Below are 24,911 nucleotides of genomic sequence, written 5' to 3'. Positions count from 1 at the left end.
AAAGACAATGATTTAGGCAGAATCATTGAAAATGTCAACTGTGTTGTGAATGGAGAACCTGTGGAACAAGTAAAACATTTCAGCTACTTAGGCACGATTTTTAGTGAAGATGGTAAATTAAATATAGAAATAGACAACAGAATCAACAAAGCTGGTGTGGTGGGAAGTCAATTGAATAAATTCATATGGAATAAGAGAGAAATTAGTCGGAACTAAATTAGCTGTATACAAGACAGTGTTCAAACCAGTTTTAACTTATGGATCTGAGAGCCGGGTCAGAAGTAAAACACTTGACCAAAGACTAGAGACTGCAGATATGAGTCCTGAGAAAGATTAGAGGTGTGAACAGATGGCATCAATGGCAATATGATATTAAAAATGAGGATATTATGAAAGAACTTGACATTATCAGCATCCAGGAATGCATTAGCAGAGCGAATCTTAGGTGGTATGGTCACTTAAATAGAACGGGAGAGGAAAGATCAGCAAAACAAGTGTTCTCTGCCAGGTTGGCAGGAAAACGACCTAGAGGAAGACCAAGATATAGGTGGATAGATACAGTACAAAGTGCCTTAGACGATAGAAATATAAGATCTGATAATGTTGGAGTCTTGACTAGTAACAGACTGATTTGGAGGAAAATTGTAGATAGGAAGTTAGTAATGATGTAATTTTTTCATGTAGTACTATCATATCCTGAACACCCCTTTAGGGTACATGGCAGGAAATTGATGATGATGATGATTACCATTCCGATTTTTTGCTTCAACCATTTAAAATTTGTGCATATGTCAAATGGAAAAAACATCCCTCTTATCCTTCCATTTACGTGATGAATTCATTAAATTCATCATCGCTCATATTAGCATAAACTTCTAATTCTTTATCAGTAAGTTTTCTTTTACTGCTCATGGCGAAACTCAAGGTTTTTAGAGACTAGACACAATAAACACATTCGTCAGCGCATGTAATATATGGGTGGGGGTGATACGAGATTACTCGTAGTTGGCATATGAAACAAAATTCTGTCCGATAATCCTGCTACGAGATTACTTATAGTGGCCTTGAAGACGTGAAAGTGCTTGGCGTGCGGGAACAAACTATGCCCGAGGAGCATGGCAGCAAACATGTTAATGCACTTTCCTGGCCCAAATGAGGACAATTTTCAACAATAAACATTTTGTACAGTAAACAATTGAGGTACATGCATGCTAAAATGTATTTCCTCTAATATAAATTCGCTACTTATAATTACATGTGGGATACAGGCAAACACAAATTTAACAAAGATAAAATTTGATTTTTTAGTCGTGTGGTGAAAAACATATGAAAAGATAAAGGGTTACTATAATTTGTATAAATTGTATAAGTACTGCATTCAACAAGGGTTACTAGAATTTTAGACCGTGTTATATGGAAACTGCGTTGTATAAGTACTGTGTTATACGAGGATTACTTGTATTTAGAAATTTATGTACATTTAATCATACAAATACAACATTTATTTTACAAATGATATTCTATCTTTTTCAATTTAGCTACTTGAATACAAATTCTACCCTACAGTTCTTATGAACTGGTCAATAACATCGTCATAAAAAGTTGGTTGTAACTTAATTTTCCCAAGCAGCACACACCCACTTGTAAAGGCTGATTGAAGCTCACTGGCTAGAGCTACTTTGGCTGCGTATGGCCCGTGTTTAAGCAACATGGATATGACATGGAAGGAGTGGAAATGGCTATGCGCACGCATGAAATCACAGTGCTGAAGCGAGGACTTGGATGCTCCCGCAAGCCATGGTAGCTTGACTAGCGTCAGCCTTCGATACACAATGCAAAGCTCAATTATTGCTGCGCAAGCTTAAAAAGTCTTCTATCTACAAAAATAAAAGCCTAAATGGAATGTTTAAAAATGCATGCATTTATTAACAAATAAATATTACTTCTTTCTCAAGTAATTAGCTTTTGCAGCAAGCATAGCAAGCATGAAGAATTCGCCACTGGCCTAATACTCTAACCGAATTTGAGTCATCCAATATCATTAGTGGCATGCTTCCCTCCCTCCTATTCTCTCTTTCCTTCCTAAAAATAGTGTACCTGTTACATTCGATACCAGTTAGTATGTTTCATTCTGATAGTCAGATCTTACTAATGCCTACAATCTGAGGTCCCAACATATTGACTAAGGCAGCAAACTCTACCCCTTTGTTTCTGATACTCCTAGCATTTGTGTACAGAAAATAATCTACCTGCATGTTCTTTTGTATACTCTTGTCTGCATGACACAGTTGGACAACTTGCAGATCTCTATTCTTCTCTAATGCCTTACACATGTAGAATCTTTGCACATGTTTGATGGGTCTGAACCTGTCAAACACAAAGTCGAAATTGTTCTCTCCTCGTCAATGTTTTCATTACAAAGCCCATTCCCATCATTAATACAGTTATATAACTTTGTCGCTCTTACACTCACATTCTCATCGTTCCTCCCTTTATAATTTAGTTTTAGGTCTCTGTGATATGAGATGAGACCTAACTCCATGTTAGGTCTCATACCAGTTATTAGTTTTTCTAGACTCCTGTAACCAAATGCATTCAGGTGCAGGCCATCCCTCTTATACAAATCTAATCTTTCCTCACACTCATTCCACATATCCAAAAACTCACATCCATTCCTTCTACAGCCTTTGCATCGAATCGTTTGCCATCATAGCCCTTATTCATTTTTATAATATTGAGGTAAAATACTGATGATTTTCAATTTCTCACTCTTCACTCTCACCGCTTTCAACAGCCCTTTCATGTCCTCTCTCATACTGAACTCATTGCTAGTTAGTTAAATCATTAGTACCTACTACAATTACAATCTCATTTACTTTTCTTTTCTGCTTTTGAATTGCTTTCTTTACATTCTTGATTTTCACTGGGGGAAAACTCAAAGTTATCACTAACTCATCAATAGCATGTTTTATTAGAATCACCATACCAAATAAACACCTTTCTTTTTACAAACATCACTTACCTGATTTCAGTTACTTCCTGACTTACCTGCTGTGCTTTGTTGTTTCTTATTTTGCTGCTTAATTTTCTTCTCCTCCCTATGTTCATTTAAATGCCTCTCGACTTTCTGTAATTCCAATGTATTCTCTCTGATGATCTACACTATATTTTGGAGGTTGATTCATTTTCATTAACCTTCCCCACATCTCCAATAACCTTGTTGATGGAGCTAACCTTCTTGTTCTCATTTGCAGTAGTATTCCTCATGATATTCCTCATGCAACTCTTCTCTATCTACCTCTCTCTTTATATTTCCATAATCTCATTTTTCCTCTGCAATTACTCTTTAATTTCATACATTTGACTTTAAATTTCTTTATCTTCTTTACTTGCGGTATGCAATCTGCAAAGGCTGTTAACAATTTGTTCCTTAAATATCTACCATGCACTAGTGACCCCTCTTGCTTCTAATTCTTTCATCCATTGTCCTAATGCAAACTGGGTTTTAAGTCTATGATAGTTCCCTGCCTTATAATTCCACATAAATTCCTTCTGCCTTGATACCTCCATATACTTGTTCATCCTCCAAACCAGTACTATTTGGTCACTCTCACCAAACGCAGGAACAAGTATGACATTTCAGTCAAAATCAGATCTTCTGATGCTATGACCAAATCCAAAACTCTTGACTCCTTGTGTTCCCTCCAGATGATTCCTATGATAGTTGTCAGTCAAGAAATCCAACAATTCAGAATCTTTATTACTGAGCAATGTTTATGTCACTATCTTTGAAGTTTCCCATACTTGCTTTGCATGCCAGACTAATTTACCTAAACATTTCCTGCTCACCACCTTTTCTATTCCCTGGTATATAACAACATCCCACTAAATATCCTTAAAAACATCTGCCTCACATGATATACCCTCAAAGCCATTAGTGTTATTTTCATTGTGATTCGCAACTCTACATCGCTTTCTTCCTAGGGGAAAGAATACCTGAGGAGAGACAAGGTATCAGAATGCTGCATGGTTATAACAGCTTGGATCTTTATCATATCGAACGCAATACCTGCATCTGATGACTTAGGCAATAAAACGAAGTCTAGACAGGAAAGAGAAATGTAAGAAATGACAATATGAGTGTGGTGTCATAAACTCATTATGGATACAGTCAACAACTTGCCTTGTAGCATACCAAAGAAATTTGTGGCATTGAGAGGCAAAATGTTGTTGAGTCAAATCTGCAGAAACAACAACAAAATAAACTTTGATCATGCAGAACTGTATTCTTATAGATATCTGTTATTCTATTTTTAATGCCCAGTACTTCTCATAAGTGTTTGGTTATATCTTACACAACTGATGCTTTGTACTTTTGTGAAGATGATACAAACGTCAGTGGGGTTTTTTTTTTGTGTGCGTGATTTTATTGTGTGGAGCAGTTATATTTTAGAAATAAAAATATTTCTTTTATTTGCATCATAGATAAGGGGAAAAAAACTTTTTCTAAAACTATACTGTATAAATATTAGTAATATGTGCATAAACTGAACTTTATGAATGAAATCAGCATCTTCAAATTTTATTTCAAAAGAGCAGAAAAAACTAAATACAAATTCTTTACAATATTAATCCAATTCCAAAAAATTTTTTAAAGTACATAATAAACTTACCTTTGATCCTAAAGCTACTGTAAGAACATGAGACCCATCTTCAGTAGAAACCCAATCCAGTTGTACTAATGATTTTTGTGTGAGCAGACTCTGATTACCCTTTTCAGTTATTGCTCGTCTAAGAGTTTGAAGGGTTGTAAAACTAGGAACTGACAACAGACGCTGTAAATTAGGCCCATGTTCACCTGCTAATTCATCGTTAGCTGTTAGTTTCTGCATGAGAGTATCAACTGTACGACGATTCCTTTCTGATGCATTATAAAGAATACCTAAATCAGCTGCTGTGAACTGCTCAAGATGAGGCAAACTAACATTCTTTAAATGGATTGTATCTTCCAAAACCCATTCTGAGCCACCAGTTGATTCACACTCGAATACTGAAACACTAATATTTATGAATCGCTCTGATGGATTCTCAGAGGAAGGTCTTGTAAAAGATCTGCCATGCTTGTAAGCACATGCCATTCGACCACTATAAGCAGAGCTTACATACAGTGGCTGTCCTAAAAAATAAAATTACAAATCGAAATGAATTCTTTTTTCACAGCACAAAATTAAATAATACATGTTAAAAGTAAAATCTTGAGAGAAATTAACATCACTGGAACCTATATTCAAAATAAAATGAGATGGATTTTTTTTTTTGATATTTTGTGCGTTTTTTTATAATGTAAGCTGATTATATAAAAATACAGAAAATAATTAACACTGAAACAATTAGAAAACATAAGGTGAGATATATTTGAATGTATGCTTTTAGTAGCATAATGGTTATTTCCAAAGACTATCTGATTTCTTTCTCTCTTTATCATAACTTGACAAAATAAAAAGAACAATAAAAGAAAGAAACAATAGTAAACACTAGATTGCACATGAAATAACATATATAACAACAGGCTAACCATTCCAGAGCAAGTTTTGCATGGCAGAGACAATGCAGTTTCATTTCATAAATGCATTTCAAGAAATATTTCTCCCAATCATTTCAGAATGGTTAATTCATTATCATTGTGCCAAGTATTTAAGACTCGTTTATTTATTATGGTCTCATTTCTGATCCAATTTATACTTGGCTGGTTGTCCCTGACTTCAACTCTTTCCAACCAGATATCCTCTGACTAGAGTTGACGACCCCCCCCACCCCAAAATGTTCCTTTAATACTAAGTCCATTTTTACTTTTTGATATACTTCTTGGCTTTTTTCCCTCATCTCAGAATACATGTAGCCTGCTATTTTGTGTAAGATTTCACTTCTCATTTTCTATCCTCTTCCATATAATACATAAAAATAATGCAAGAATTTTATTGACTCTTATTAATCAATGCGTTCAAACTTAGTTTAAATTAGGAAATCTCTTATATCATTCCTTTTATCGTAAAGAAATTTTGGTCAATAACAGTTTCTTTTATACATGATACAATATAGATCACCCAAGTCATTTCAAGAAAATTATTTTATTTTCACTCAGGATTCTGATTAAGGCTGACAGGAGTCTTTTAAACAGCAGGCTATCCTTTCTTTCTTTCTTTCTCTTTCTCTCTCTGATGATATTTCCATTCTGAATGTTTTGGCTATTAAGTTTAAGTTCCTGCTATAATTATTTTGTAATCTGAACACAACAGGATACACTCCTATACTAGTAGTATAGGAGCGTACCAGTAAACACAGAAATAGATTATCAGAACGAATTTTCTTTAGAACAGTATAGTGCATATGGGGGAGGGCCTTTTCAGTTTAAATGCTGGTTTTATATTTTTGCTCTATCTCCTTACTATCTAAATAGATATAAAACAGAAACATACTGCTCTTTCTTCATTTTTAACATTACTATAGATGTAGATTAACTACTTCATCTGAACTTTTCCATTTCTATCTTTATTTCTATTCTTATTGCAAATTGTAATTTACAATTTGAGAAACTGATTCATGTGGCTTACTCCTTTCGTTAGTACTAATATTTGTTTAGCAAAGCTTAATGGAAAAGAGAGTTATCCAAATATTATAAATCCATAAAGCTACTAATATACTTTAAATCTACTAACTTAAAGATCATAATTATCATCTTTTCTTTCAAAGATGTGCCCAAATGTTTTAAGAAAGAAAGATAACTATTTTGTAGAACCTTCTAATTTAATTACTTAAGAGATTTTTATTAAAATCTCTTATTAAAATTTCTTTAGATTAAATTAAATCTTAATATTTAATAACAATTAAAATAGTTTTTATTTAACAAAGAAAATATTAAATATCAAAATAAAAAAAAGCTTTAGAGTGGCTATGCTTCATAATTCAGATAACCTGATCAAGGATTAATTCCAGGCGACTGCAGCAGAGTTTTCATCATACCATTTTTAAGTCTCAGCTCTGGCAGGTTAAAAGGAGTGGAAAGAGGATAAGATAGTACCAATGCATAAAGGTGGCTCTCCAAGACAGGGGTAGCAACTACAGATTAATTAATATATCAGGAGTGGTTGTCAAAGTATTGGAAAAGCTGACGAAAGATAAAATACAACATTGGGTGGATAGGAATACAATACTCTAGGGGGCAGCATGTCTTTGTAAAGGGTTTAGTAACTTATTCACATTTTATAATAAACTGACAGCAGAATTAGATAAAGGTAATGACTACACTATGATACTGCTCAACTTTGTCAAGGCATTTGACAGAATAATACACAGAAAACTATTACAAAAACTGGAACAAATGGGAATTGATGTGGGGCTAGTAGTATGGATAGGGAGATGGCTGATGGATAAGCACCAGAGAGTAGTATATGGTAAAGTGGAGTCTAGGAAAATGATGGTGAGTAGTGTAGTCCCTCAAGATTAGGTACTAGGGCTGCTACTCTTTAATTAGAATATCAATGACATAGGGAAAGATTAAAAAAGGGATATTCAGTTGTTTGCTGATGATACAAAACTGGGGAGAACAATAGTTGATAAAGGTTATGTAGATATCCTGCAAGATGATTTAAATTAATTGGCATCGTGGACAAAGGATAACGATCATCAATATAATGTTGCAAAATATAAGGTTATGTACTTTAGGGTGAAAAGGTTGAATATAGTGTATCATATTAATGGTACTGGATTTCAGGAAATTGATGAGGCTAGGGATATGGGGATATGGTGGATAAGGAGTTAAGGTTCAGAAGGCATATTGCAAAAGTTGATAAAATAGCTGATGTGGGCAAATATCAGAATGGGGAACTGGACAATGAGACTTATTTGTGCCTATGGTCCTACAGAAGGTTCTACTAAGATAGAAGTGGAGGAATTTTTTCGAGGCTTTAGAGAAAGCAACTGACACAATGAAAAAGGAAAAGTTGGTCCTCATTGGGGATCTAAATAGCAGAGTAGGAAATGATTGTCAGACATACAAAATATTTCGGAAAAATTTGGAGAAAAGAACAAAGCTAATAATGGCAAATACCTGTTGGATGTCTGCTCAGGACATGGACTTTTATGTTGGAACATTGTGCTATTACTAGCACAATGTTCCAACATAAAAATGTGCACAAATTCACATGGAGAGAAGAGGCGAGGAATAAGAAAAGTCTCATTGACTATGTAATTGTTGATAGTGATGTTTTCTCACTGGCAGGACACCAGAGTGTACAGAGGATTTGAAATTGGAACCGATCACCATTTTAGTCTCGGGCAGGATAAAATTGAATTTTATATTGAAAAGAAAAACATGTAAGAAAGTTTTAAAGCAAATAAAAGTTGACCAGCTATCAGAGATGTGAACTGTAGAAAACAAAAATCAAGAAGGTAGCAAAATATTCTGCAGACTGTTCAAAAAGCTCAGAAATGAAGGAAAGAGCGCTGTAAAAAGGAATCAGAGATGATAAAGGTGATGAAAACTGGAGAAAAAGATATCCTTGATGTATGGAGCAATTACTTTGAAAAACAACTAAATGAAAGAAGTAGTGACAGCATAGTGGTAAAAAACACTCAACAGGCAAGTAATCAAGAATAGATATCCATACTTGAAATAGAAAAAGCCATCAAAAGCCTGAAATGTGGAAAAGCAACAGGAGTAGATGATATTTGGCCAGAAATGCTCAAGCATGGAGGTATAAAGGTCTTACAGTAGCTGCACTGCATAGTTCAGAATTCCTGAACAGAGAGATGAATTCCAGATGACTGGAGTAGAGCTCTCTTAGTACCTATATATAAAAAATGGAAATAAAACTGAATGTGAGAATTAGTCTTTATTTGAGTTTGTAAGCCAGCAGTTAGAATTGAAGGAAGTACAGGAAGATGGTTTGATGTTAAATCTGCAGATGATGTAATACTTTTAAATAAATCCAGTACACGTCTGCAAGATTCCCTAACTAAACTGAATAACTGTTATAATAAATTTGGTATGTAAATCAGCAATAACAAGACAAAAATAATTAAAATGGGAAGAAACACTGAAAACATCAACTACATCGTGAATGGAGAACCTATAGAACAGGGGTGTTCAACCCGTCGATCGCGGAGCGATTTTTGGTCTATCTCTTGTGTATTCCTCCATACTTACGAATTTAATTAAAACTGAAAACATAATATTTTATTTATCATTATTTTGTATTATTTTTAATTGATTCAAGTGTATTGCTATTGTTGATTTATTTTTCGTTAAAATTATCAAATCAGTAATTTTCTTATAAGACCAGGTAAATGAATTAATTTGGATCAGTGGAAATCAAACAGCGAGCTGAGTGAATACGATTATAAGCAAAGTGTAAAAACTTGATTGTAGCTTAAATATTAAATATTCCAAAGCACATTACATCGTTTTTTTACTTAGGTTAAGTCCCAAGTGAATATTGTAAAAAAATAAACTTTGTTTGTCTTGATATAGTTTGTATTAGATGTTTTTGTAAATAACTCTTTTAAAATTAACTGTATATACTGCTTCAATAAGAATATGTTAGAGTGATATAAACAAATGCAATGTTTTTGTTGCCGAAGCTGTAGTGGTGGCATTAGAAAGATTGTTACTGAAACTTGTATGTATGAGAAAGGCTTGCATGCTCTAAGCGTAAACATTTCTGAAGTCAGTCAGAAAAAGTCAAACAACTTTCCGGTGGCCGGCAACTTACAATCAAAAGAAAGCGGAGGAGAACAAAAGGCATGCCAAACTTGAAACTTAAGATAAAAGACTCATACTGATTCTTTGGGGGTTGCCAAACTTCATGCAAGGTCTCAGAGGAGGCCTAATAAAAAGGGACTGAAGCAAGCAGAAGGGGTCCCGGTTCCAGAATTGCTGTCAGAGAGGAAGCCGCCCTGTTATCAAGTATCAAGGTAGAGATAAAAATTTAATTGACATGTTAAGGTCAATAAAAACTTTCCAACAATACTTACTTTTATTAAAGAAAAATATAAATGATTGCAAATTTAGATATCTCCCATATTTATTAAAATTATTTGAACAAAATCAAGAAATGCTTCACTATGATTTAAAAGAATTTATTCATGAAATAGAATTAGTTGAGGAAGAAATAACTTCAAGATTTAAAGATTTTAATAAAACTGAAATGATTGTATCTTTTATCAATAATCCATTTCAAGAAAACTTGAACATCACAGAAATTTCAAATAAAATTAGTGGGCTGTTTGATATAAATCAAGCTGAAGTAGAACTTGAGATAATAAACATTTAGAATAGTTTACATTTAAAATCAATAAACAATGAAGTCATTTAGAAGTATGCACATGAAAAATTCCCAATATTAACTGATACTGCGTGAAAAATTCTGTCGTGTTTCGACATACTTGCCAGAATTCGCTTTTTCAAATATGACCGTCATAAAAAATCAATTAAGTAACCAAATTACAAATGATCATTTGGATGATTGTCTGCGATTGGCTACTTCATCACATCAACTTGACTTTGAAAATATTGCGAAGTCCAAACAATGCCAAATTTCACATTAACTTTTTTTTTTTTAAATCAACCAGCATTTCCTGTAGCTTGTGAGTTTGTAATCAATCTGTTGTTTTTTTCTAACTTTGGTTTTCCAAAATAGAGAAATAAATATTTTATTCCAATATATATATATATATATTTGTTGTTGTATTAAAATAATTAAAAGTGATAAATAAATTTTTAAATACACAAATAAAATTTTTAGTTGTGTGTTTTTTTAGTTGTTTATTTGCCGAATAACTTTTTATAGAAAAGTAGCTCACGTAGTAAAAAGAGGTTGAACACCACTGCTATAGAACATGCAAAATATTTCAGCTAGCTAGGCACAATTTTTAGTGACGATGGTAAATTAAATATGCCAATAGACAACAGAATCAACAAAGCCAGTATGGTAGGAAATCAACTGAGTACATTTATAGCTGGGTTAGAAATAAAACACTTGACCAATGACTAGAGACCACAGATATGAGAGTCCTGAGAAAGATTAGGTGCACGAACAGATGGCATCAATGGCAATATCATATTAAAAAACGAGGATATTAGGAATTGTTAGCAAAACAAATGTTCTCTGCTGGGTTGGAAGGAAAAAAGACCCAGAGAAAGAACAAGATATAAGTGGAGTGATACAGTAAAAAGTGGCTTAAAAGAAAGAAATAAAAGATCTGATAATGTTGGAGTGTTGACAGATTACAGATTGATTTGGAGGAAAATTGTTAGTTGGAAGTTAGTAATGATGCAATTTTTTCATGTACCCTATCATAATATCCTGTACACACCTTGAGGGCCCATGTCAGAAATTTGATGATAATGAATGTTCAGGTAGGCAGGTGGAAGGTGTTGCTTCCAGTTTTCAAGAAGGAGAGATTGTTGTCCAACATACACTCCACAACTCTTCCTCTAATATATGTTCGGGCCCCTCCTGAATAAAGTGCTGCATTCTTCTAAGTCTCCATTAAAAATAAGTGGAGGATTAACTGCAATATGATGTAATCAAAGTCATCCTGAGAGATAACTCTTGCAGAAGGACGATAGATGCAGCATACTGGTATCAGAGTTCCAAATGAGAGTCTGATGGCAACTGTCTGTATATTGGTATTATGGGACTTGTTGGAGGGAGGGGGGGGGGTTTCCCATAGGATGGCAACTCCACACGGACAGGCTCAATCCCTGTCATGTGCTTATAAATGATAGTTATTATACTTCATAATGCAGAATCATCACCAAGCTGCAAGTAGAAGCACACTAGCATAGACTTCTGCATGCAAGCCTTGATGTCTTGTTAGAATCCATGGCAATTGCACAGTAGAAATGTTTCCAATATGTTATTTTATTTTTTCATGTATCATCTAGCTTCCTATTTCAAGAATTTTTTTTTAAACTGTCTTAGATTTTTTTTTTTCCAAGAATTGTGACCAACCAGTGTCCATCATTTCTTCTTCATCAAGAAAAATATCTAAGAGATCATCAACTTGACTCCCTCTAGGTCACTAAGTATATTATTTGTTTTATCCTCCTGCAGGAGAAGATCGTTAATGAACCCATCTGTTGAAAGGTCTGGAGACGTCTTGGTGATATTCGTGTTCTTTTTTTTTTTTTTAAATAAAAGGATTTTCATTTAGTGGAACCATTTTTGCCCCAAGATTTTTCTTTTTATTTGCTTTAAGGAGATAGTAAGTAACCATTCAAAGTTGTTGTAGTTGTGAGGAGACAAGATTTTCACGTGTCAATACAACTTCTAACACTTTCTTTACCATTCTTTTAGGCTTGCACGGTGATCCGAATGCATTTTTGAAAATTATGGAGACAACTACCGTGTTTGAATGAAAACTTTAGTTTAATATAACTAAAATCTACAATTCGACGTTTCGACCTTTATGTCAAGGTCATCTTCCAGAGCATACAACTATACACAGAAAACAAGCTACACTACAATCAAACTGGTTTGTTAAAGATATTGACCAACCGCTACAACAATTGTTGGCCTGACCTCTGGTGAAAAAAAAAAAAAAAAAAAAAAATATATATATATATATATATATATATATATATAAAAAAATTATACATCAACGCTAGAGTCCTATTATTAGTGTTATCTGTTGGTTGTAGAAATACATTGGGCGCAACAACAAGTAACTATCTATATACATATAATAACAACATGTTATACCTGTACATTCTAGCCAGTTGGTATGGAATGGCTTCTAATAATAGTTGTAGATTGGCTAGAGTCCTGACTTATGCTGGATCTTATATATTAGGTAGGCTGAATGTGTGCCATCCAGATCCTTGGAATTTCATGCCTCCTTTTGTTGTTGATATTTGGATGGTTTATCAGGATTTCACAGGCTTCCTTGAATTTTCTTTCATACCAGGTTTTTGTGTGGTGTAAAGAGTGGATGCCTTTCCAGTTGATTTGGTGTAAGGTGTTGAGCGCATGATCTGAGAGGCCTGCTTCCCCATAATGGTTATATTTAATGTGTTCTTTCTGGCGTAGAGGGATTGTTTCACCAATGTATGGTAAGTTACAGGTGCAGCGGATGCTATAGATTCCAGGATGTGCTAATGGGAGGAGAGGATCCTTAGAGGAGTTGAATATAGTTTTAAGTTTGGTGGGTGGTTTAAAGGTGGCATTGAGGTTATAATGTTGTAGGATTCTATTGATTTTTTCTGATAACCCTTTAATGTATATCGGATGGCTATGGTTTTACTGTAATCTACATTCGTTTTTGTTGTTGTTTTATGGAGTATTGTATTAATAGTATTTTTGTTATAGCCATTATTTATGAATGTGTCGCTGATGATTTTTAGTTGTTGTTTCAGGGCTTGCTGGTTAGAGCAAATTGTTGTAGCTCTGTTTTTAAGGGTGTTAATGACTCCATATTTCTGTGATGGGTGGTGGTATGAATTAGCATGTATGTATTGGCCAGTGTGTGTCGGTTTTCGGTAGACTGTGAAGGAAAGACTGCCTGAAGGAAGACGTGTAACTAGTGTGTCCAGGAACAGGAGCGAATTTTGATTTTCGATTTCGATGGTAAATTGTATGCATTCGTGTTGTTTGTTTAGGTGGCAAAGGAATGTGTTTAGCGTTTGTCGCCCGTGCGGCAAGATCGCGAACACGTCGTCAACGTGCAAGCCTAAAAGCAAGGATTCAGATCATCCATGGAAATTATATCCACAAGCGCTGCAATCGCTATGGTAAGCTAAAGATTCGTATTTCCCTCCTGATCAATCGGCTGGCCTTTTTAAAGAGATGCAGAGACAGTAACATCATTCCTATCTGCATATACGTTTGTCGCCCGTGCGGCAAGATCGCGAACACGTCGTCAACGTGCAAGCCTAAAAGAAAGGATTGAGATCATCCATGGAAATTATATCCACAAGCGCCGCAATCGCTATGGTAAGTTAAAGATTCGTATTTCCCTCCTGATCAATCGGCTGGCCTTTTTAAAGAGATGCAGAGACAGTAACATTATTCCTATCTGCATCAGGCTAAAAAAGAAATTTACATCTGCCAAGGCACTCCGTATTTATGACTGCACAGAAAAAGCAATGCTCAGAGAACAGATTCAAACTGCCCGCCAAAACCTAGCTACAACACAGAATCTGGTTCAAAATGTAATCCGAACTATCGAACTGTATTAATCCAGACATTCTACAAGTACTGGAAAGAATTAAGGACAATTCGGCCAAATATACCCTAGAAAAGAATAAAGAAAAACTCAAGACCAAATTCCAGTTTGAAACAACGGCAAAATATGGTGGCCAATCACAGGAATCCATCCAATCAGAACCCCCAACAATGAACAACAAACAAGGGAGACAAGGAGCAACCAACCACCGACAAGCAAGAACCACGTGATCAATCTATCAAGCCACACCCTGAACAACGGTGAACTTAAGCTACTGAATAAAGGACTGAACTATGCAATAGCACCTAAAAAGGTAAACAAATTGGATTTTATCTGCCACATAGAAAGAGGCATCAGGTCCTTATCTAACAACATAGAAGATAAAATACGACTAGAAACAAGTAATGTCCTAAACACTAAGAAAACCATAGAGAACAATCTCACAAAAACAGAATTAGCAGCAATTAAGTCATTAAAAGCCAAACAAAACATAATAATAACAAAATCAGATAAAGGCAATGCCACTGTTGTGCTTGACAGGTCAACATACATACTTCAAATGAATCAACTAGTAGCCGATAACAACACGTATAAGCTTGTAAATTATAACCCAACAAAAAGGATAGAGGATAAAACAGAGAAACTACTCAAGTCTGTCACTTCTTGGCCCCCAGATACGGTTAAAAAACTCAAACCCCACTACGCCAACTCCCCCAGAATATACGGGGTCCCGAAAATACACAAACAAAATGTGCCCCTTCGACCAATCGTGGAAGGAATAGACAGTCCCAATTACCATTTAGCCAAGAAATTAGCTGCAACACTCAAGGATTTGGTAGGTCATTCCCCCTCCTACATAAAAAACACACAACACTTTATAAACAAAATTAAAAACATAACACTCGACAAAGACGACCTATTAGTCAGCTTTGACGTTTCTGCCCGTTTCACTAATGTCCCCATCAATGACATAATTCTCCTACTACAGAACAAATTTCCGCCCGACATTACGGCCCACTTTGCCCACGTACTAAAGTCCAGGTACTTCGTGTGGCAAAACAAATTCTACCTACAGAAAGAAGGTACAGCCATGGGCTCACCACTATTCCCCCCAATCGCTAACTTCTACATGGAAACCTTTGAGCAAAGGGCGCTTGATTCCGCCACGCTAAGACCGACAGTCTGGCTCAGATACATAGATGACGTGTTCGCGATCTGGCCGCACGGTCGACAAATGCTAAACACATTCCTTAGCCACCTAAACAAACAACACGAACGCATACAATTTACCATCACAATTGAAAATCAAAATTCGCTCCCGTTCCTGGACACACTAGTCACGTCTTCCTTCAGGCAGTCTTTCCTTCACAGTCTACTGAAAACCGACATACACCATACGGCAAATACATACATGCAAATTCATACCACTACCCATCACAAAAATATGGAGTCATTAACACCCTTAAAAACAGAGCTACAACAATTTGCTCTAACCAGCAAGCCCTGAAACAAGAACTAAAAATCATCAGCGACACTTTCATAAATAACAGCTATAACAAAAGTACTATTAATAAAATACTCCATAAAACAACAACAAAAACGAATCTAGATTACAGTAAAACCATAGCCATCCCATACATTAAAGGGTTATCAGAAAAAATCAATAGAATCCTACAACATCATAACCTCAATGCCACCTTTAAACCACCCACCAAACTTAAAACTATATTCAACTCCTCTAAGGATCCTCTCCTACCATTAGCACATCCTGGAGTCTATAGCATCCGCTGCACCTGTAACTTACAGTACATTGGTGAAACAATCCCTATACGCCAGAAAGAACACATGAGACATATTAAATATAACCATTATGGTGAAGCAGGCCTCTCAGACAACGTGCTCAACACCTTACACCAAATCAACTGGAAAAGCACCCGCTCTTTACACCACACAATTTCCTTTCGTATCAAGTTTTTGTGCGGTGTAAGGAGTAGGTGCTTTTCCAGTTGATTTGGTGTAAGGTGTTGAGTGCGTGGTCTGAGAGGCCTGCTTAACCATAATGGTTATATTTAATGCGTCTAGTGTGTTCTTTCTTGCGTGTAGGGATTGTCCGTCCTGTTTCACCAATGTACGGTAAGTTACAGGTGCAGCAGATGTAATAGACTCCAGGATGTGCTAATGGGAGGAGAGGATCCTTAGAGGAGTTGAATATGGTTTTAAGTTTAGTGGGTGATTTAAAGGTGGCATTGAGGTTATAATGTTGTAGGATTCTGTTGATTTTTTCTGATAACCCTTTAATGTATGGGATGGCTATGGTTTTACTGTAATCTAGATTCGTTTTTGTTGTAGTTTTATAGAGTATTTTATTAACAGTATTTTTGTGATAGCCATTATTGATGAATGTGTCACTAATGTTTTTAGGTCTTGTTTTAGGGCTTGCTGGTTAGAGCAAATAGTTGTGGCTCTGTTTTTGAGGGTGTTAATGACTTCATATTTTTGTGATGGGTGGTGGTATGAATTCGCATGTATGTATTGGCCAGTGTGTGTCGGTTTTCGGTAGACTGAAAATTAGCCAAGAAATTAGCGGCAACACTCAAGGAGTTGGTAGGTCATTCCCCTCTCTACATAAAAAACACACAACACTTTATAAATAAAATTAAAAACATAATACTCGACAAAGACGACTTATTAGTCGGTTTTGACGTTTCTGTCCTTTTCACTAATGTCCCCATCAATGACACAATTCTCCTACTGCAGAACAAATTTCCGCCCGACATTACGGCCCTCTTTGCCCACGTACTAAAGTCCGGTTACTTCGTATAGCAAAACAAATTCTACCTACAAAAAGAAGGTACAGCCATGGGCTCACCACTATTCCCCCGAATCGCTAACTTCTACATGGAAACCTTCGAGAAAAGGGCTCTTGATTCCGCCACGCTAAGACCAACAGTCTGGCTTAGATACGTTGATGACGTGTTCGCGATCTGGCCACACAGGTGACAAACACTAAACACATTCCTGAGCCACCTGAACAAACAACACGAACGCATACAATTTACCATCGAAATCGAAAACCAAAATTCACTCCCATTCCTAGACAAACTAGTCACACGTCTTCCTTCAGGCAGTCTATCCTTCATGGTCTACCGAAAACCGACACACACTGGCCAATACATACATGCTAATTCATACCACCACCCATCACAAAAATATGGAGTCATTAACACCCTTAAAAACAGAGCCACAACTATTTGCTCTAACCAGCAAGCCCTGAAACAACAACTAAAAATCATTAGTGACACATTCATAAATAATGGCTATAACAAAAATACTGTTAATAAAATACTCTATAAAACTATAACAAAAACAAATCTAGATTACAGTAAAACCATCCCATACATTAAAGGGTTATCAGAAAAAATCAATAGAATCCTACAACATTATAACCTCAATGCCACCTTTAAATCACCCACTAAACTTAAAACCATATTCAACTCCTCTAAGGATCCTCTCCTCCCATTAGCACATCCTGGAGTCTATTGCATCCGCTGCACCTGTAACTTACCATACAATTGGTGAACAGGATGGACAATCCCTACATGCAAGAAAGAACACATTAGACACATTAAATATAACCATTATGGTTAAGCAGGCCTCTCAGACCATGCACTAAACACCTTACACCAAATCAACTGGAAAAGCACTTGCTCCTCACACCGCAAAAACCTGGTACGAAAGAAAATTTAAGCAATCCTGCGAAATCCTGATAAACCATCCAAATATCAACAACAAAGAAGGCATGAAAATTCCAAGGATCTGGATGGCACACATTCAGCCTACCTAATATATAAGATCCAGCATAAGTCAGGACTCTAGCCAATCTACAACTATTATTAAAAGCCATTCCATACCAACTGGCTGGAATGTACGGGTATAACATGTTGTTATTATATGTATATAGATAGTTACTTGTTGTTGCACCCAATGTATTTCTACAACCAATAGATAACACTAATAATAGGACTCTAGCGTTGATGTATAATTTTTTTTATATATATATATTATATATATATATATATATATTTTTTTTTTTTTCACCAGAGGTCAGGCCAACAATTGTTGTAGCGGTTGGTCAGTATCTTTAACAAACCAGTTTGATTGTAGTGTAGCTTGTTTTCTGTGTATAGTTGTATGCTCCAGAAGATGACCTTGATATAAAGGTCGAAACGTCGAATTGTAGATTTTAGTTATATTAAACTAAAGTTTTCATTCAAACACGGTAGTTGTCTCCATAATTTTCAAAAATGCATTCTTTACCATTGTATTCTTGGTATAAGAGCGTTTAGCAGATGTTGTTATGTTCTAACATGCTGCCTCTTTGGCTTCTGATACGTAATGTAACTTCCTTAAATAATATTTTTATCTTGTAGCCGTATTCTGAAATAGCTTATTGGCAGTAGCGCAACATATATGCGACAGTAGATGGTGATGGTACGTATTTATCTATGAAGCTTTGAATAACTTTATATGGACAGTCATGTGCATAACAATTCCATATATTATCCTGTTATGTCCCTTGGTTCGTTGTTTATTATTTAATTTTATATACCTCTTCTCTTATTTATCTCTAACCTTTTCTCATTTACGTTTAAGACCCTAACTTTAATATGAGCTTCGGTGCTAGATATAGGAGTTATCTATACAATCTTGTCGATTGCTAGATTGATCACGTGCGTTAACTACTTAGACAAAGGGTTTACCTCAGACTGGAGACAAATCCTTTGTTATTACTGTCTGGAGATATTTCCCGACTAGATACTGGCAAATTTATTTGTTTCACTGCGCCAGCCAATATCATTAGGTTAGAAGGTTTCCTTAACCAAGGAAAAACTCTCAGATTAACATACAGCGATGATCAATCTACCATTAATACTTCGTGCTTAATTATCTATATCACCTTTGACAATTGTCGTTTGCAGTCGTCGTTATTGACTTACTATTCTATCCTGCTCTGGTTTTAGATTAAATGAGTGGTGCATTGAATTCAATCTCAGGCCAAATACAAAGCACATTTATTGAGATCATAAGATTACAGGGTTCACATACATACACTCTACTAAATTAATATCATTTTAAGTTATGGAGCAATTTAGGACAACTAAATCTCAGCTCGACTGGATTCTATCATGAGCTCTCTCTACAAGGTTAAACATTCCCTCCAAACAATATACTGAAAAAATTTGCACCCATACAATTAATCTACTTAATTTTGTTAATTACTTCACATAAGATTATTGACACAATGCATCTATTTAAGATTCTCTAAAGAAACGATCATTGGAGTTATGCACTTGCTATCTACAATAATCACTTAAGAGTTCTATACTAAATGTCCTTGCACAGTATCATACAACAGTTCTTCTCTTCAAAAGGAAAACTAAAAGCTGTACATTACCAATTTTCAGGATGTTCAACAGGCCCGTTACTTAGTTCTTAATTCAGCTTACACTGCTCGGTCCTTCTTCCTCTAATGTGACTAGAATGTCTCAGACTGGCTTTGACCCACAGGGTCACTCATGGCGGTCCTTCGAACTGGCTAGCTCGAAAGGCTGTCGTTGTGTCCACTCTTGACTCGTCCCGTTGCTATTTGTCATCGTCTGCATTGTCGACTTGACTATCGTACTCAGTTATTCCTTTCTGAAAACATACCGAGCCAGGACTCTGGAATGACGGTTGTCGACATCAAACTACCAAAGGCAGTCTGGGGTCCATGAAGAGGTGAGAGAGAGACCCGACATCAACAAAGAACGAAAAAAAAGCCTCTCCCTCTCTCTCTCTCTCTCTCGAAGGGGAGCAGACTCTTTTTATCTTGCACCTTTGGCACCCTCTTTACTGCTATGTTTTTTCACGCTCAGTACCGATCCTTTTCACGCACAGGAGTCCCCTATACCGTGTCTCCTTGTGTACATGGGACGATCCTCACCTCCGTATCTTCCAAGAAATACGAGCACGCACTGTTCTCCGTGCAAGTGCCACTGCCTTAGGGAAAGCATTCACTCGAAAGTTTTGCCATCGAATTTGAACTTTTGATTTTATCTCACGACAAATATTTCATACCTCTTAATTGTTACAGTTTACTAAACAGATCATGTTGCTTAGATTAAATAAATTCCATATTAAGGTATCCGATTTATAGCACTTTTTACAGTCTGCTCTTTACTTAAGAACAAGCATCTCCTTGTTGATTTATTACACTTGTTAAATCCTGAATGAAAATTTTCTAGAATGAAAATTCTTCATTCAAAATCTAACAATCCATTATTAAGTCTTCATATGCTTATTATACCTACAATTTCTTGGTTTTAGCTGGAGTGCAACTTTATGAGCCTATCTGCTGCTATGCCTGTATCCACAACAGAATCAAAATGCTGTTTCTCAGATGACTATTCTATTGTGCTGCCATCTGACTGATCATGCAATTCTTGTAACCCTCCACTGACTTCTCATATGAACAAGCTGTTGCTTCTTTTGGTCATGAGACTGCCATTGGCTGAGTAATTTCTTGCTGTGAAAATATGCTCAACAGGCTGGAAGTTTCTATGCCGTTGCACTACCAAGTGTAGTACCAACTATCATATAACACTCTAAGCTTAAAGAAGCTGGGTTGAATAGGGGGGGGGGATGAAGACATTCTCCTCAGGATAGACAATAAGAATTACAAGACTGCAAAGTTGACAGCTAAGAAGATAATGTAATATTCTTGTGACCACAACTAGAAGGAAGCACATTGAACTTGATGAGGTCTGGGCCATCTGCAAAAACTAAATCCACTGCAACACCTTCAATGGTGGTGGATCCTACACCTATCAACTTCCAAACAAACACAAGCTCATTAAACTAGAGGCTACTGAAAACTGAGTGATAGAAAATATTTGAGAAGTTTGCAGTCATCATCATCATCAAATTCCTGCTATGTATCCTCAAGGGGTGTACAGGATATGATAGTACTACATGAAAAATTTACATCATTACTAACTTCCTATCTACAATTACCCTCCAAATCTGCCTGTTACTTGTCAAGACTCCAACATTATCAGACCATGATATAAGTGGATTGGTATGTTTGTACCATACCAATCCACTTATATCATGGTCTTCCTCTGGGACATTTTCCTGCCAACCTGGCAGAGAACACTTGTTTTACTAATCTTTCCTCGCCCATTCTGTTTAAGTGACCATACCACCCGAGATTGGATCTGCTAACGCATTCCTGGATGCAGACAATGTCAAGTTCTTTCCTAATATCCTCATTTTTAATATGATATTGCCATTGATGCCATTGGTTCACACATCTAGTCTTTCTCAGGAGTCTCATATCTGCAGACTCTAGTCTTTGGTCAAGTGTTTTACTTCTGACCAAGCTCTGAAAATCCATTAGTTAAAACTGGTTTTGGTTTGAACACTGTCTTGTATACAGCTAATTTAGTGTTCCGATTAATTCCTCTCTTATTCCATATGAATTTATTCAATTGACTTCCAACCAAACCAGCTTTGTTGATTCTGTTGTCTATTTCCATATTTAATTTACCATCTTCACAAAAAATCGTGGCTAAGTAGCAGAAATGTATTACTTGTTCCAGTTTTTCCATTCACAATGCAGTTGACATATTCAACAATTCTGCCTATTCTCATTGTCTTTGTCTTTTTATTGTTGACCTTCATACCATATCTATTACAACAGCTACTCAATTTACTTAGGGAATCTTGCAAAATTGAAGCAGATTTCTTTAGAAGTATAACATCATCTGCATAAAGCAAAGAGCTGACATTAACATCTCTAATTTTGATATGAGATTTAATACTACTTTCCTTCATAATGTGATTCATATAGATAATGAATAACAGAGGGGATAATGTACATCCTTGTCTGACACCAGATTTAACACCAAACCATCTTCCTGTACTTCTTTCAATTCTAACTGTTGACTTACAACTCAAATAAAGACAAATCTGAACACAAACCCCAACTCAACATCACCAGAGTTAAAGATCAGTACTATCAACATAAGAAGCCTGAATGGCAAAGAAATGGAAATAGCTGAGGAATCAGATAAGTACCAGATCGACATAATAGGGGTGACTGAAACAAAAAAGACCAAAACTGGTGAGATCTTTCTGAGCAATAAATACAAAATGTTATATTAAGGCAATGACAATCAAGGAAAAGAAGGAGTAGCCATAGTATTCAACACAAAATACGAGGCTAATCTTCTTGAATGGCAGTCAGTCTCAAGTAGAGTAATGTGGGCAAATATGAGAATGGGAAACTGGACAATGAGACTTATTTGTGCCATTGGTCCCACAGAAGGTTCTGCTATAAGGTAGAAGTGGAGGAATTTTTTGAGGCTTTAAAGAAAGCAACTGACACAATGAAAAATGAAAAGTTGGTCCTTGTTGGGGATCTAAATAGCAGAGTAGGAAATGATTGTGAGACATACAAAAATATTTTGGGAAAATTTGGAGAAAAGAGCAAAGCTAATAATAATGGCAAATATCTGTTGGATTTCTGCTCAGGACATGGACTGGTTATTACTAACACCATGTTCCAACATAAAAATGTGCACAAATTCACATGGAGAGAAGAGGCTAGGAATAAGAAAAGTCTCATTGACTATGTTATTGTTGATAGTGATCTTTTCTCCCTGGTGCAGGACACCAGAGTGTACAGAGGATTTGAAATTGGAAGTGATCACTATTTAGTGTTGAGCAGGATAAAATTGAATTTCATATTGAAAAGAATAACATGTAAGAAAGTTTTAAAGCGAATAAAAGTTGAGCAGCTCTCAGATATGAACTGTAGGCTAAAATACACAAAGATTATTGAAGAAAAAATGAAAGAGTTTGAGAACAGGAATCAAACCTTGGAGATTCAGTGGCAAACTCTGAAGAAAACATTGATTGATTCTGCCAGAGAGGCATGTGGTGAGGTTATCTGTAAGGATAAAAAAATCAGAACTCCACTGGTGGAAACAGGAAGTTAAAGAGGCAGTGATGGAAAAGAAGAAAGCATACCAAAAGTTCCTGTCAAATAAGTCAGCTTGTGCTCTTAGAGAATATAGAGACAAATGCAAGAATGCTAAACACTGTGTAAAACTAGCTAAACAAAAGTCATGGGAGGACTTTGGCAAGAATATAGAAAATAAATATCAAGAAGGCGGCAAAATATTCTGGAGGTTGTTGAAGAAACTTAAGAATGGAGGAAAGAGTGCTGTAAAAGGAATTAGAGATGATAAAGGTGACATGAAAACGGGAGAAAAAGATATTCTTGAAGTATGGAGTAATTACTTTGAAAAACTGGTAAATGAAACAAGCAGTGATGACAGCACAGTGGTAAAAAACATTGACCAGGCATGCAGTCAGAAATACATATCCATACTAGAAGTAGAAAAAGCCATCAAAGGCTTGAAATGTGGAAAGGCAGCAGGAGTAGATGATATTTGACCAGAAATGCTGAAGTATGGTGGTATAAGAGTCTTACAATGGCTGCACTGCATAGCTCAGAAAGCCTGAACAGAGGGACGAATTCCCGATGACTGGAGTAGAGCTCTCATAGTACCCATACAATAAAAAGGGAAATAAAACTGCGTGTGAGAATTACAGAGGTATTTCCCTACTGAGTGTTCCTGGCAAGATCTATGCAAGTATACTTGAGAAACGGTTGAGAAGAATTGTGAAAGAAAAGCTTGGTCAAGAACAAGCTGGATTCAGGCGAAATAGAGGCTGTCAGGATCAGATCTTCACTTTACGACAAATAGTTGAAAAAGCATGGGAATATAACAAAGATCTGTATTTAAGTTTTGTCGATCTGGAAAAGCATATGACAAGGTGCCAAGAGAGAAGCTATTCAATACGCTGTGGTTATATGGTGTCAATGGGGCATTATATCAAGCAATACTTAGTGTTTATTTGAGTTGTAAGTCAGCAGTTAGAATTGAAGGAAGTACAGGAAGATGGTTTAATGTTAAATCTGGTGTGAGACAAGGATGTACATTATCCCTTCTGTTATTCATTATCTATATGGATCACATAATGAAGGAAAGTGGTATTAAACATGATATCAAAATTGGAGATGTTAATGTCAGCTCTTTGCTTTATGCGGATGATGTTATACTTCTAAATAAATCCGCTACAAGTCTGCAAGATACTCTGACTAAATTGAATAGCTGTTGTAATAGATATGGTATGAAGGTCAGCAATAAAAAGACAAAGACAATGAAAATAGGCAGAATCAATGAAAATGTCAACTGTGTTGTGAATGGAGAACCTGTGGAACAAGTAAAACATTTCAGATATTTAGGCATGATTTTTACTGAAGATGGTAAATTAAATATAGAAATAGACAACAGAATAAGCAAAGCTGGTATGGTGGGAAGTCAATTGAATAAATTCATATGGAATAAGAGAGAAATTAGTCGGAACACTAAATTAGCTGTGTACAAGACAGTGTTCAAACCAGTTTTAACTTATGGATCTGAGAGCTGGGTCAGAAGTAAAACACTTGACCAAAGACTAGAGACCACAGATATGAGAGTCCTGAGAAAGATTATAGGTGTGAACAGATGGCATCAATGGCAATATCATATTAAAAACGAGGATATTAGGAAAGAACTTGACATTGTCAGAAT

General features: G+C 35.8%; 1 protein-coding gene across 4 annotated transcripts in view; it reads right to left on the bottom strand.

Annotated features, from left to right (window-relative positions):
* Window positions 1–24,911, bottom strand: part of Rbcn-3A (rabconnectin-3 alpha) — a 984,230-nt gene that overhangs the window by 640,585 nt on the left and 318,734 nt on the right. For all 4 annotated transcript variants that reach the window (XR_016549602.1, XM_090406519.1, XM_090406521.1 and 1 more), the window contains exon 22: window positions 4,674–5,176. Coding sequence is in view for 3 of the 4 variants with exons in the window: in XM_090406519.1 (XP_090262645.1) it covers window positions 4,674–5,176 (503 nt within the window). In the remaining variant the exon portion in view is untranslated. The remainder of the gene's footprint in view (window positions 1–4,673; window positions 5,177–24,911) is intronic.

The sequence above is a fragment of the Typopeltis vanoorti genome, chromosome 16, assembly GCF_054136105.1.
Source record: "Typopeltis vanoorti isolate ZY-2024b chromosome 16, IOZ_Tvanoo_1.0, whole genome shotgun sequence".
In the NCBI taxonomy this organism is placed as follows: Eukaryota; Metazoa; Arthropoda; class Arachnida; order Uropygi; family Thelyphonidae; genus Typopeltis; species Typopeltis vanoorti.
Note: the sequence above shows the minus strand (reverse complement) of the source record. Positions and strands in the feature narration are given on the sequence as shown.